The sequence below is a fragment of the Hemiscyllium ocellatum genome, chromosome 3 (assembly GCF_020745735.1).
Source record: "Hemiscyllium ocellatum isolate sHemOce1 chromosome 3, sHemOce1.pat.X.cur, whole genome shotgun sequence".
In the NCBI taxonomy this organism is placed as follows: domain Eukaryota; kingdom Metazoa; phylum Chordata; class Chondrichthyes; order Orectolobiformes; family Hemiscylliidae; genus Hemiscyllium; species Hemiscyllium ocellatum.
The window spans coordinates 82,757,503-82,771,175 of record NC_083403.1 but is presented as its reverse complement, the minus strand read 5'-3'; the positions used below and the strand labels follow the sequence as shown (position 1 = coordinate 82,771,175).

At 43.5% G+C, this 13,673-nt stretch overlaps 2 protein-coding genes across 3 annotated transcripts in view; one reads left to right on the top strand and one right to left on the bottom strand.

Moving 5' to 3' along the window:
* pfn4 (profilin family member 4) overlaps positions 1-2,623 on the bottom strand; it is a 28,249-nt gene extending 25,626 nt beyond the window's left edge. The window contains exon 1 of one of the 2 annotated variants that reach the window (XM_060821247.1): positions 2,508-2,623. The gene's annotated coding sequence lies outside the window, so the exon portion shown is untranslated. Of the gene's footprint in view, positions 1-2,257; positions 2,305-2,507 lie in introns of those variants that run through there. The other variant, XM_060821248.1, reaches the window with a different exon arrangement.
* fam228a (family with sequence similarity 228 member A) overlaps positions 2,570-13,673 on the top strand; it is an 82,834-nt gene continuing 71,730 nt past the window's right edge. The window contains exon 1 of the mRNA XM_060821246.1: positions 2,570-2,847. Coding sequence (XP_060677229.1) covers positions 2,734-2,847 — 114 coding nt within the window. The 5' untranslated portion in view covers positions 2,570-2,733. The remainder of the gene's footprint in view (positions 2,848-13,673) is intronic.

Below are 13,673 nucleotides of genomic sequence, written 5' to 3'. Positions count from 1 at the left end.
CTGTCTGTGTAGAGTTTGCACATTCTTCACACGTCTGCATGGGTTTCCTCTGGGTGCTCCGGTTTCCTCCCTCAGTCTAAAGATGTGCAGGTTAGGTGAATTGGCCATGCTAAATTGGGGCGGCACGGTGGCACAATGGTTCGCATTGCTGCCTCACAGCGCCAGAGACCCGGGTTCAATTCCTGCCTCAGGCGACTGACTGTGTGGAGTTTGCACATTCTTCCAGTGTCTGTGTGGGTTTCCTCTGGGTGCTCCGGTTTCCTCCAAAAATGTGCAGGTCAGGTGAATTGGCCATGTTAAATTGTCCGTGGTGTTAGGTGAAGGGGTAAATGTAAGGGAATGAGTTTGGGTGGGTTGCGGTTCGGCGGGTTGGTGTCGACTTGTTGGGCCGAAGGGCCTGTTTCCACACTGTAAGTAATCTAATCTAAATTGCCCGTTGTGTTAGGTGGGATTAGTCATCTAATCACATGTACAGGAATTCTTAGAGCCCTGGCATTCACACTGGAACTCCATTAACAAACATATAGATTTGGACCCCATTTACCAACTTCTCAGAAACAGAACTGGAAATGATCAGAGCACTTTGGCCCCTAGACATCATGGCAGCCCACATAGCCACTACCACACTGAAATAACTACTGATGAATTTAAAGGATCCTGTACCCACAGCCAACGCAACAAACATAATATACAAAATACTCTGCAAGGACTACAACAAACATTACATTGGGCAAACCGACAGGAAAATTAGCCACCAACTAGCCACCAAACTACATGACCAATTATCATTGGTATCCAAACACACAGATGAAGCGGGACACCAGTTTGACTGGAACAATGCGTCCATATTGGGACAGGCCAAATAAATTCATGCGCATGGATTCCTACAGGCCTGGCATTCAAATTGGAACTCCATTAATGGACAGATTTGCGCCACATTTAGCATCCTCTGAGAAGGAGAACCGGAAATGATATCACCCACCACAAACCAAGGCTCATAAATAGCAAGCGGGACAAAACACCAATGCTTCACCAGATGTTTACTGATGGTATTACCTAGCATGATAACAAAATGTCTGAAAACAAACCCAGCAGCTCAGTGATCAAACCGACAACCTGAGCTACAAATCTTCTCCAAGATCTCAGTTGGAAAGTAGTTTAGAATAAAGGTGAAGTTCACATAATTTGAAAAATACAAGAGCAGAATATTTGTAGCGATTAGGAAATATTGGTATTCAAAGACATTTGGGTATCTTTGCTCAAGAATCAGAAAATTAACTTGCAGCCTATGTTTCTCACAAACGTTTCCTTTCATTTTTCCTTCCACTGTACAGACATCTGAGGTGTATAGGTGAGGCTGTGGCTTCTGGAACCAGAAGTCAGTGCATCCACAAGGATCTTTGAACAGCTGCACAGTCTTGCAGTTTAGAGCAAACATTGCTTGCAAGTTGCAGCAAGTAATTAGACAGGTTAATTGTATGTCAGCTTAAGAGTAAAAATGTTAAGAAATCATATTAAATTCGAATAGGGCCTGGGTGAGACCACACATGAAGTAATTTGTACAGTTTTGGTCTCCATATCTAGGAAAGAATATACTGTACTGCTTTAGAGGGGAGCAGCAAATGTTCACCAGAAAGTTTTCTGGGACGAGATAATTATCCTATGAGGATACATTGAATATTTTAGACCTGCATTCCCTAGAAATTAGAAAAATGACGAATAATATAATTGAAACATCTGAAATTCTTAAGGGACATAGCAGAACAGATACATTATTGGGAGGATGTTTCCCCTGACTAAAGAATCCTGATAGAATAAGATGTCATTCGTTTATGACTGAATTAAAAAAAAACAAATTTGCTCAGAGGGTTGCGAATCTTTGGAATTTTCTGTCCCAGAAGCTATCGACGCTTAGCTACTGAATATGTTCAAGTCAAAGTTAATTTTTAGAGTCCAATATGACTGATAAAACAACCATAATGTAAATCATGAGGATAAGAAACCAGAACACAAATCGGTCATCCAGGTTCGAAGGGCACGTTCTTACTCTTTTCCAATTGTAGGAAACTAAGTGTCAGCGAGAAATTGAGTTCAAATGAAAGGTCAGATATGATCTTACTGACTGGGGAGCAGACCCATTGTCCTACTTATGTTCCTCCTTCTAATGCTGATAACGATATTCATTGCGGTTATTGTGCAGTACTCCCCCCATAATCATATTATCTCTGTTTCTCTCGATCTCCAAGTGCTGTCAGACCTGTTAAGATGCGTCTGGTTACCATCAGCACTTGGTGGCCACGATCCCGAGTGGGGCGATTACAGATAAGCCGGGTCTCCCGTGACTACAGCGCCCACCCCGACAGCAGGCAGGGACAGACTGGTCCCGCCTCCCTTTGCACTCGATTGGACCAAAAGGCGACCCCGCGCTGCGATTGGCTCCCATTAATGTCAATCGCATGACATCACCACCCAACTGTTGAAAATACACGTCGCCATAGAAACCGCACCGCGTTCCGCTGCCGTTGACAGTCAGGCGGGAAAATAAACCGCCGTTATCCTCAACCCTTTCCTTTCGGCACCTCGCTACCGGACGCTGTCAATTCGACTGCTTTCACCGCGGGGAACGAAGGGCTACGCGCTCAGCGTCGTGACCCCGGGAAGGAATTGCGCGCACCAAGTGGGACGTCCCTGAGAGCGTGCCCGCGCAAAGGACGGGGAAGGGTGGTATCTCAAATGTGCACAGCCGGTCCGTGCGTTGAGTGTCTTCTCCCCCACCGGGGGACCATGAGTTGGCGGGAGAGAAACACGGATCGCATCAGCGTCCACAGGCCGTTCCCCAGCGACGATGTGAGTGGTGGGGGGGTTTCAAACGACGTTAAATTCACAGTTTGTGTTTCCCACTCTTCCTCTCCCACCTGTTCTCCCCTCTACGTGGGCGAAGTTGTCCATGTACTCGCCTTGATCTCGCGGGGTGCACACTATCGCAGAAACTTTCCATCAACTGAATGGTCCCTAAAGTTTTTTTTTAATCTATAGTCACTTACCGAAAGGGAACACTCGAGGAACCGAGTGAACGGTCTCAAACTAGGAGATCCAGATAGTGAGGCAGGCGCTGAAATCATTGTGAGAACTGGTCCTTGTAGTTTGTACAGTACACTGGGCGAAAAGCTGTTTGCAGGATGGCGAGAGGGCGGGTTTGTCTTTGATGAGTTTGATTTTTTTTGTGGGCTGCAGGTATTGGGATCTAGTTTCTACACAGTATTTATGATGTCAGGCTATTATCAGTTGTTCTTCGTCATTACAAACTTAAAAACCTCTCATTCTCTTCCACCACCAAAAAAAGTCGCTGCAAACCAAGTTGGAGTTTGAAGGTTTGTGTAAAGATTTGTAGCTCGGGTGCCGTTTGTCGTAGTTATGTTCCCCGAGCTGGGAAGTTCACTAGCAGACGTTTCGTGCTTATTTTGAATTCAAACACCAGATATTTTGCTTATTAACATACTTGTTGCCTTAACGTCCTTTCTAAAACGAGGCACCCAAAGGAACATTATTTAGTGACCAAGCCAAGGTAGTTCTCCGAGAATGCAGTAATTGGGTTCCAGCGAAACCTGCTTCATAGAAAATCGCCTAATAAAAATAATGGGCCCAATGGGAAAAGTGGAGTGAGGGGCAGACCAACAAAACAAAATCACTAACAATCGCACAAAAATTACCCAAAAGCCTAAACAAAGTATAGCACAGCCTGAATTAATGTTTAAATCACCTTTTATTAACAAAACAAAAGTAAATTTAATACCTACAGAGAGGAGGTGCAGCAGCTAACTGATGCAGAGCCAGCAACCACCTCTGAACGTGAACAAAAGAGATGGTTGTTGACTTCAGGAGGGCTCGGAGTAACTACTCTCTGCTGAACATCGACGGCCCCCCCATGGAGATCGTGAAGAGCACCAAATTTCTTGGCATCCACATAGCAGAGAATCTCACCTGGTGCTTCAATACCAGCTCCATAGCCAAAAAAGCCCAGCAACATCTTTACTTTCAGCTGTTGAGAAAAGCCCACTTCCCACCCTCATCACATTCTACAGAGGGTTCCTTGAGAGTATTCTGAGCTGAAAAATGTGTTGCTGGAAAAGCACAGCAGGTCAGGCAGCATCCAAGGAGCAGGAGAATTGACGTTTTGGGCATAAGCCCTTCAGGAATGAGGAGGGTGTGCCAAGCAGACTAAGATAAAAGGTAGAGAGGAGGGATGGGAATGCGATAGGTGGAAGGAGGTTAAGGTGAGGGAAGGAGAGAGGGTGGGGGCGGAGAGGTTGGGAAGATAAGTGCAGGTCAAGAAGACGGTGCTGAGTCCGAGGGTTGGGACTGAGATAAGGTGGGGGGAGGGGAAATGAGGAAGCTGGAGAAATCTGCATTCATCCCTTGTGGTTGGAAGGTTCCTAGGTGGAAGATGAGGCGCTCTTCCTCCAGGTGTCGTGTTGCCATGGTCTGGCGATGGAGGAGGCCAAGGACCTGCATGTCCTTGGCAGAGTGGGAGGGGGAGTTAAAGTGTTCAGCCACGGGGCGGTTGGGTTGGTTGGTGCGGGTGTTCGAGAGGTGTTCTCTGAAACATTCCGCAAGTAGGCGGCCTATCTCCCCAATGTAGAGGAGGCTTACTTGCGGAACTTTTCAGAGAACACCTCTGGGACACCCGCACCAACCAACCCAACCGCCAAGGACATGCAGATTTCTCCAGCTTCCTCATTTTCTCTCTTCCCCACCTTATCTCAGTCCCTACCCTCAGACTCAGCACCGCCTTCTTGACCTGCAACCTTCTTCCCGATCTCTCTGTCCCCACCCTCTCGGCCTATCACCCTCACCTTAACCACCTCCCACCAACGCCCCTCCCTCCACCAATCGCATTCCCAACGCCCCTCCCCCAAGTCCCTCCTTCCTACCCTTTATCTTAGCCTGCTTGGCACACCCTACTCATTCCTGAAGAAGGGCAAATGCCCGAAACGTCGATTCTCCTTCTTGGATGCTGCCTTACCTGCTGCACTTTTCCAGCAATACATTTTTCAGCTCTGATCTCCAGCATCTGCAGTCCTCACTTTCTCCTAGTATTCTGAGCTGCTGCATCACTGCTTGGTTCAGGAATTGCACTGTCTCAGAGTGTAAGACCTTATAACAGATAATGAAGACAGCTCAGAAGAGCATCCCCCTCTTCCCTCCATTACAGTCATTTATACCACATGCTGCATCCGAAAGCCTAAGAGCATTGTGCAAGACCCCACACACCCCACAAGCAAACTCCTCTCCCTCTTGCCATATGGCATTTGGTCTGTCTCAGCCAGATAGTTTGGGGGGAGAAACTGTTGAACAATCAGGCTTCTTAACACTGTCACAATCGGATTTTTCAATCTGAATTTCTTTGCACGACTTTGAATTGCTGCTAGAACAGTGTCTATTAATTATCATTTTTTTATTGCACTGTGATTTGCGTGTTTTGCACTTCTTACACATTTTATGCCACCCTTTGTATGATTGCGTAGTTTGTGCTGTCCACTTAGCATCTTGGTCCTGGAGGAACGCTGTCTCTTTTTTTTACTGTATATGGTAGAAATGACAAAATCTACCCTACCCTACTCTACATTACATTGAAAAAATGTTATGAATGCAGGACAGAGGGTCATCATCAGATGCAGTTGTGGTTGCAGAAGTGGATGTCTCTGGTTGATTGTCTTCTGATTGTTTACTGGGAGTTGGTTTAAAAAAGACATCCAGTTTTCGCTGTTTGTTTGCCCTTTTTCTTCTGTCTGGAAGAAGCTGTTCATAGTGTGCCAGAATTGCTACCCTGCTGCATTCTGTGTTGTGATTGTTGTCTTCTAAGAGCTGCAACTGCTTCACAATTTCTCTCAGGAAAAAAGACAAAAGAAAAGTGGGAAGCTCTCATGGTGCAGCATCCTGCACTTCATCTTTTTCATTCCCACCTTCAACTTCCCCCTCAGTAACAAGCTGTTGGAGAACAGCTGTAGAGAGGTCTTCACAGTGAGATTCAAACAGCTCTTTAATATCTTCACTTTCCACTTCAATTTCCTTTTACAATGGGAGGAAATGCCAACACATGCTCCTTGTCTGCTCTGGCAGATCCAGCAATTAATTTTACGTTATGAAATGCATAACTTCTTAAAATCAGCACCTACCCATTACTAGCACTAAAGGCATGCACATCTGCAGTATTTTGAGCATTTTTCTTTAATCTTCATGAATAGATAAGGCTTTCTCTTTTATGATGAGAACGGTTGTCTCAGATTGCTTTTTGTTTGATCTTCCATCCAAATGCTCGGAAGCCTCTTCAATTCCTCAAGTTCCTTTGGCCATGACCTCATAGTCATAGTCGTAGAGATGTACAGCATGGAAACAGACCCTTCAGTCCAACTTGTCCATGCCGACCAGATATCCCAACCCTAGATTGGGACTAGATTGTCCCAACTGCAAAGCACCTGGCCCATATCCCTCCAAACACTTCCTATTCATATACCCATCCAGATGCCTTTTAAATGTTGCAGTTGTATGAACCTTCACCATTTCCTCTGGCATCTCATTCCATACACGTACCACCCTCTGTGTGAAAAAGTTGCCCCTTACATCTCTTTCCTCTCACCCTAAACCTATGCCCTCTAGTTCTCGACTCCTCGACCCCAGGGAAAAAACTTTGTCTGTTTATCCTATCCATGCCCCTCATGATTTTGTAAACCTCTGTAAGGTCACCCCTCAACCTCCAATGCTCCAGGGAAAACAACCCCAGCCTAGTCAACCTCTTCCTATAGTTCAAATCCTCTAATCCTGACAACATCCTTGTAAATCTTTTCGGAACCCTTCCAAGTTTCACAACATCTTTCCGATAGGAAGGAGACCAGAATTGCACACAGTATTCCAACAGTGGCCTAACCAGTGTCCTGTACAGCCGCAATATGACCTCCTAACTCCCATACTCAATACTCTGACCAATAAAGGACAGCATACCAAATGCTTTCTTCACTATTCTATCTACCTGTGACTCCAAGGTCTCGTTTGTTCAGCAACACCCCCGAGGACCTTACCATTAAGTGTATAAGTGCTGCTAAGGTTTGCTTTCCCAAAATGCCACACCTCACATTTATCTAAATTAAACTCCATCTGCCAATTCTCAGCCCATTGACCCATCTGATCAAGATCCCGTTGTAATCTGAGGTAACCTTCTTCATTGTCCACAACACCTTGAATTTTGGTGTCATCTGCAAAATTACTAACTATGCCTCTTATGCTCACATCCAAATCATCAAGTAGTGGAGCCAACACTGATCCTTATGGCATACCACTGGTCACTGCACTCCAATCCGAAAAACAACCCTCCACCACCACCCTCTGTCTTCTACCTTTTGAGCCAGTACAGTATCCAAGTGGCTAGTTCTCCCTGTATTCCATAAGATCTAACCTTGCTTATCAGTCTCCCATGGGGAACCTTGTCAAAAGCTTTACTGAAGTCCAAATAGATCACATCTGCTGCTCTGCCCTCATCAATCCTCTTTGTTACTTCTTCAGAAGACTCAATCAAGTTTGTAAGACATGATTTCCCACACATAAAGCTATGTTGACTATCCCTAATCAGTCCTTGTCTTTCCAAATACATGTACATCCTGTCCCTCAAGATTCCTGCCACAACTTGCCCATTACCAACGTCAGACTCACTGGTCTGTAGTTCCCTGGCTAGTCCTTACCACCTTTCTTAAACAATGGCACCATGTTAGCCAACCTCCAGCCTTTGCTGACAATCAGACTTGTTCCAGCAATAGAGTTTTCTTTAATATTTTCAGCATTGCCTCTAATTGTGTGTAAGGTGGAATTCTATAATAGCTAGTTTCTTTTCTATAGCCTTTCTTTTGCATTCACCACCCACAAGTCTATCACCAGGATGCTTCTTGCTAACATTCTAGTCAATATATCCCTCCAGCTTTTTCAAAAAAAAAGGATTAACCTTGGAGTAGTGTGCCTTTCGCAAGAAGCTGCTCGCTGTACAGACCCTCTCTCAGAAATCTGGTCTGTCAGCAACTGACACCAGCATTTTGTAGAAGGACACATGCGCAGAACGAAGTGTGTGAAATGATCACTGCTGGAATCATGCTATTGCGAACAGAGGTAAGTGTTCTCTAAACTTCCATTCTTAATTCCTCAGTGACATTATAGGCAAATTGCACTGCTGGAACGCGTGTTGTCTGAGAACATTGGGTCTTTGAACCAATTTCCAGACCAAAAACCATCATTGGTCACTGCCATTTTCTGACATTTAATCGACTTTCTAATTGTGATTTCATAGAGTCATACTGCATGGAAACAGACTCTTCACCTAGTCCATAATAATCATGTTCCCAAACCAAGCTAGTCCCAGTTGCCTCGCTGTATCCCTCCAAACCTTTCCTGTTCATGTACTTATCCAAATGTCCTTTACATGTAACTGTACCTGCTTCCACCATTTCCTCTGGCGGTTTATTCCACACACTAACTACATTTTCTGTGTAAGAAAGTTGCCCTTTATGTCCTTTTTTAAATTTACTCCTCTCACCTTAAAAATATTGCACACAAGTCCTGATCCAAATGTTAGTGGATCCTTAAGTTTGTATAAAATAATGCAAAGTCCATGCCTTTTTTTTTGTATTTTTGGTTGTAGACTGAAATTGAAAAAGAAAAGTTTGAAAAAAATCAAAGACTGTTGAGAGATTGCACTTCTTTTAAGGAAGTTACCTGACACTCATTGTAAGTTGGTTCAAGTAATAATGAAATGTTTGCAGATCAACTGGAGTCAAGGGTTTCAGAGAGTAACAAATTAGTAACTGGTTGTGAGACCACAGACTGATGACAGAGACCTTCTGTTGCTAGCTTCCAGGAAGCTGCTCAGCTTAGGGATGTGAGATCTCCACAAGCTCAGCAGCTATCTCTGTTCTCTGCAGAAAAATATAAGTTTAAGCCTGAAGGTAAGTAGTTTATTTTTTCCCTATATTATTGTTATGCCTCACACTGGAAATTAACTTCTGCTATTCCTGCAGTGGTCACAAAATTAAAATGTTTTAAAAAACACTCAGAATTCCGCAAATGACCTGATTTTCAGGCCAGGTCAACCAGATTTATTATGCATGTATTACAAATGAATGGATTCTAGCTATAGGTAAACAATTATGAACCGTCAGCATTTGGTTGAAACTCTAGTCCCATTTAAAAGTGGGGCAGGGGACAGTTCACAGGATTTGCTGAGGTGGTTCTTGTGCTGGTCAGAATGCTGCTTCTCAATTTTCCTCAGGTGCTTTTGTTTATTTGCAGGAGATGCAGGGTGACTGGTTCAAGTTTATATTTAACGAGTCAGAAACCTGTAGACTTGCTGTGTGATGCCAGATTGCCTTTAATGTGCATGCTTTCATTTTTAGTAACAAACTTTATTTGCATTTTTATTAAAATCCAGATATATGACAACTGTTTGCCAAATTTTGTTTTCAATAAACTGATTAATACAAAGTGCTCCACTGAATTTGACACTGTTGGCCTTTAACACCCAATGCTGACCATCCAAAACCAGTTCTGAAGGACCGTCACGTTTGAAACGGTCAAAATGCTAACATTGTATCATTGTCCACATATGCTGCCAGAATAGATTTCCAGTATGTGCAATATTTTGTTTTAATTTTAGTGCTACATTAGCAACTTTTCTAGCTACCGATTCATGATTTTTTACAAAGCCGGTATGCAGTACATTAAATCCCCCCGTTATTTCTTCGACAGAGATTTTAGAAAGATTGTATTGACTGGTTGCAGACCCACTAGTGCTTAGTCATACTTCTCTATACTTTGCAGGTTCTCCTCCAGTGAGTCCAAGTGATTGCTGCTGGGAAGAATTGGATCTATTTTTCCCTTTTCATGCTAACCCTTTGTTGGAAGGTATAGGAACAGAAGAAGGTCATTAAGCCCGTTAAGTCTGCTTTGCTAGTCAATGATATCATGCTGGTTCTGATAATCCTTAAATCCACTTTAACATTTCCCTTGATTCTCTTACTGGTTAAGAATCTTTCTACCTTGGGTATGAACTTGCTTACAGACGGACCTCTGCAGCAAAGAATACCACAGATTCACTACTTTCTGAGAGAGAGGAAATTCCACCTCATCTCTGTCTTAAATGTGAATTTCCCTGTGTCATAGAGTCATAAAGATGTACAGCATGGAAACAGACCCTTTGGTCCAACCCGTCCATGCCGACCAGATATCCCAACCCAAACTAGTCCCACCTGCCAGCTCCCGGCCCATATCCCTCAAACCCTTCCGATTCATATACCCATCCAAATGCCTCTTAAATGTTGCAATTGTACCAGCCTCCACCACATCTTCTGGCAGCTCATTCCATATGCGTACCATCCTCTGCGTGAAAACGTTGCCTCTTAGGTCTCGTTTATATCTTTCCCCTCTCACCCTAAACCTATGCCCTCTAGTTCTGCACTCCCCGACCCCAGGGAAAAGACTTTGTCTATTTATCCTATCCATGCCACTCATAATTTTGTAAACCTCTATAATGTCACCCCTCAGCTTCCGACGCTCCAGGGAAATCAGCCCCAGCCTGTTCAGCCTCTCCCTGTAGCTCAGATCCTCCAACCCTGGCAACATCCTTGTCAATCTTTTCTGAACCCTTTCAATTTTCACAACGTCTTTTTGATAGGAAGGAGACCAGAATTGCATGCAGTATTCCTACAGTGGCCTAACCAATGTCCTGTACAGCCGCAACATGACCTTCCAACTCCTGTACTCAATACTCTGACCAATAAAGAAAAGCATACCAAACACCTTCTTCACTATCCTATTTACCTGCGACTTCACTTTCAAGGAGCTAAGTACCTGCACTCCAAGTTCTCTTTGTTCAGCAACACTCCTGAGGACCCATGAAGTGTATAAGTCCTGCTAAGATTTGCTTTCCCAAAAGCGGCACCTTGTATTTATCTGAATTAAACTCCATCTGCCACTTCTCAGCCCATTGACCCATCTGGTCCAGATCCTGTTGTAATCTGAGGTAATCCTCTTTGCTGTCCACTACACTTCCAATTTTGGTGTCATCTGCAAACTTACTAACTGTACCTCTTATGCTCACATCCAAATCATTTATGTAAATGACAAAAAGTAGAGGACCCAGCACTGATCCTTGTGGCACTCCATTGGTCACAGGCCTCCAGTCTGAAAAACAACCCTCCACCACCTCCCTCTGTCTTCTACCTTTGAGCCAGTTCTGTATCCAAATGGCGAGTTCTCCCTGTATTCCGTTAGATCTAACCTTGCTTATCAGTCTCCCATGGGGAACCTAGTCGAAAGCCTTAATGAAGTCCATATAGATCACATCTACTGCTCTGCAGTCATCAATCTTCTTTGTTACTTCTTCAAAAAACTCAATCAAGTTTGTGAGACATGATTACCCATGCACAAAGCCATGTTGACTATCCCGAATCAGTCCTTGCCTTTCCAAATATATGTACATCCAGTCCCTCAGGATTTCCTCCAACAACGTGCCCACCACCGAGGTCAGGCTCACCGGTCTATAGTTCCCTGGCTTGTCTTTACCGCCCTTCTTAAACAGTGGCACCACGTTTGCCAACCTCCAGTCTTCTGGAACCTCACCTTTGACTATCGATGATACAAATATCTCAGCAAGAGGCCCAGCAATCACTTCTCTAGCTTCCCACAGAGGTCTCGGGTACACCCGATTAGGTCCTGGGGATTTATCCACCTTTAACCGTTTTAAGACATCCAGCACTTCCCCCTCTGTAATCTATGTGCTCAGGCCCTAGACTCCACACAAGGAGAAGCAATTTTTCTGCATATACCCTGTCAAATTCTCATAAAACCTTGTATGTTTCAGTAAGATACAAGAGTGATATGCTGACCTTGAGTTTGCTCACAACATTGTACTTAATGGAGGACAAATACCATGTCATTGATGCCTCTGCTTTGAAACCAGAAACATTTTAGAAGTTTTCTTCCACAATGGTAGGCATTAACCTGTTCAGATGTATTCTTGCCAGGATCTTCCTAGCAAAGACAAAAAGGCATTCCCATGGTAGTTTCAGCAGTTGATTTTTCTCCCTTGTGTTTGTAGAGGATGACAAAATAGGCGGCATGAAAATGCTGTGGAATCTACACTCTTTTACAGTGCATTAAAAGTCCATGAAACTTGGTACTTAAGGTAGGGCCACTGTGCTACATGGCTTCAGAAAGAATTCCTTACTTTCTGGAGGTTTTGTTACACTTTAGGTTGATGACATTGGTAGTTTCTCCTTGACTGGGGCTTTTATCCAGTTCTTCATTGACAGACATTTGTTAGTAAGTTTGTTGACAGTATGATGCATTGTGCAATTGCTGCTGAAAAATGTTTCAGAGTGCATTGAACATGATTTATGAATGAGTCTACACTGGTGTGTAGTATCATTCTCCAGCGTGCCTAGGAGGTTTGGATTTAGTATGCTAGTCCATCGACTGATTTCAGTGCTTCATAAATGCTTCTAATATAACCAGTATCAGCATGCAGTTGTTTTCTTCTTTAGTTGAGCTACCAGAGGTCGTGGTGGAGGCTGGTACAATTACAACATTTAAAAGGCATTTGGATGGGTATATGAATTTGGAAGGGTTTAGAGGGATATGGGCAAAGTGCTGCTAAATGGGACTAGATTAGGATATCTGGTCAGCATGGATGAGTTGGACTGAAGGGTACTGTACATCTCTGACTCTATAAGTGTGATTTGAGATCTTCCTCACTTTGTGATAAAAGGTACTGCATACTTGATGATAGTCTGTCTTTATGTCTTAACTGGTATTTGAACCTGATATGCTGACCTTTTTATTGCAAGTAGACCTTGGATTTCCTTGTCATTTTCATTCATCCAGTCCTGGTTCTTCTTAATGCTGAATCTGATGATCTGTAGGAGTTATCTAGTAATGCAGCTTTGGCGTGCTCCCAGAATACTTCTGCAATGCAATTTGCAATGATATCAGGATATTGCTATCTGGGAAGGTTGCTTTATATGCATGTTTGCAGGTTGTTAACTTGAAATTCCTTTGGGTTATTTTTAGTTTTGTGGTTGGTATTAGACTTGAAATGGAATTTCACCATTTCAGTATATAAGCCAGGTGTCTACATAACAGACAGCACTGGGCATGATTTTAGTATGCAGCACATCTGTTAGGTCATGCTTGTGTTGTAAATTGTAGTCTATCTGTTATCAGTGTTTAGGGCATGGTCTTGATGTGATCTTTTTTGTTTAAAGTTGGTGTTGATTATGGGCAACTGCATTTCTAGAGTTCCAAAAGTGGACGTCCATTTTCATTGAAATTTCCAACTGCAAGATTTCTGAGGATGCCCTTCTCTGCCTGATAGAGATGGCCAAGTCTGGTGTTGAAGTCACCAAGTTGACAACTTTGACCTTGGGAAGGAGAGCCTGGTTGAGTTACTGGAAATCTGTGTAGAATTTATCATTATCAGATGGATTAGATTACAGTGTTGGAGCTTAAATGTTGATGAGATTCCCAGGTTTCCTTGGAGAGAGAGCAATCTACCAATAATTTCGATGCCTTTAGAGAGAGATGGGCAATACAGAAGGTAGAATATTTTATTTCTCTTGCTATTCCACTTTGATTTATCC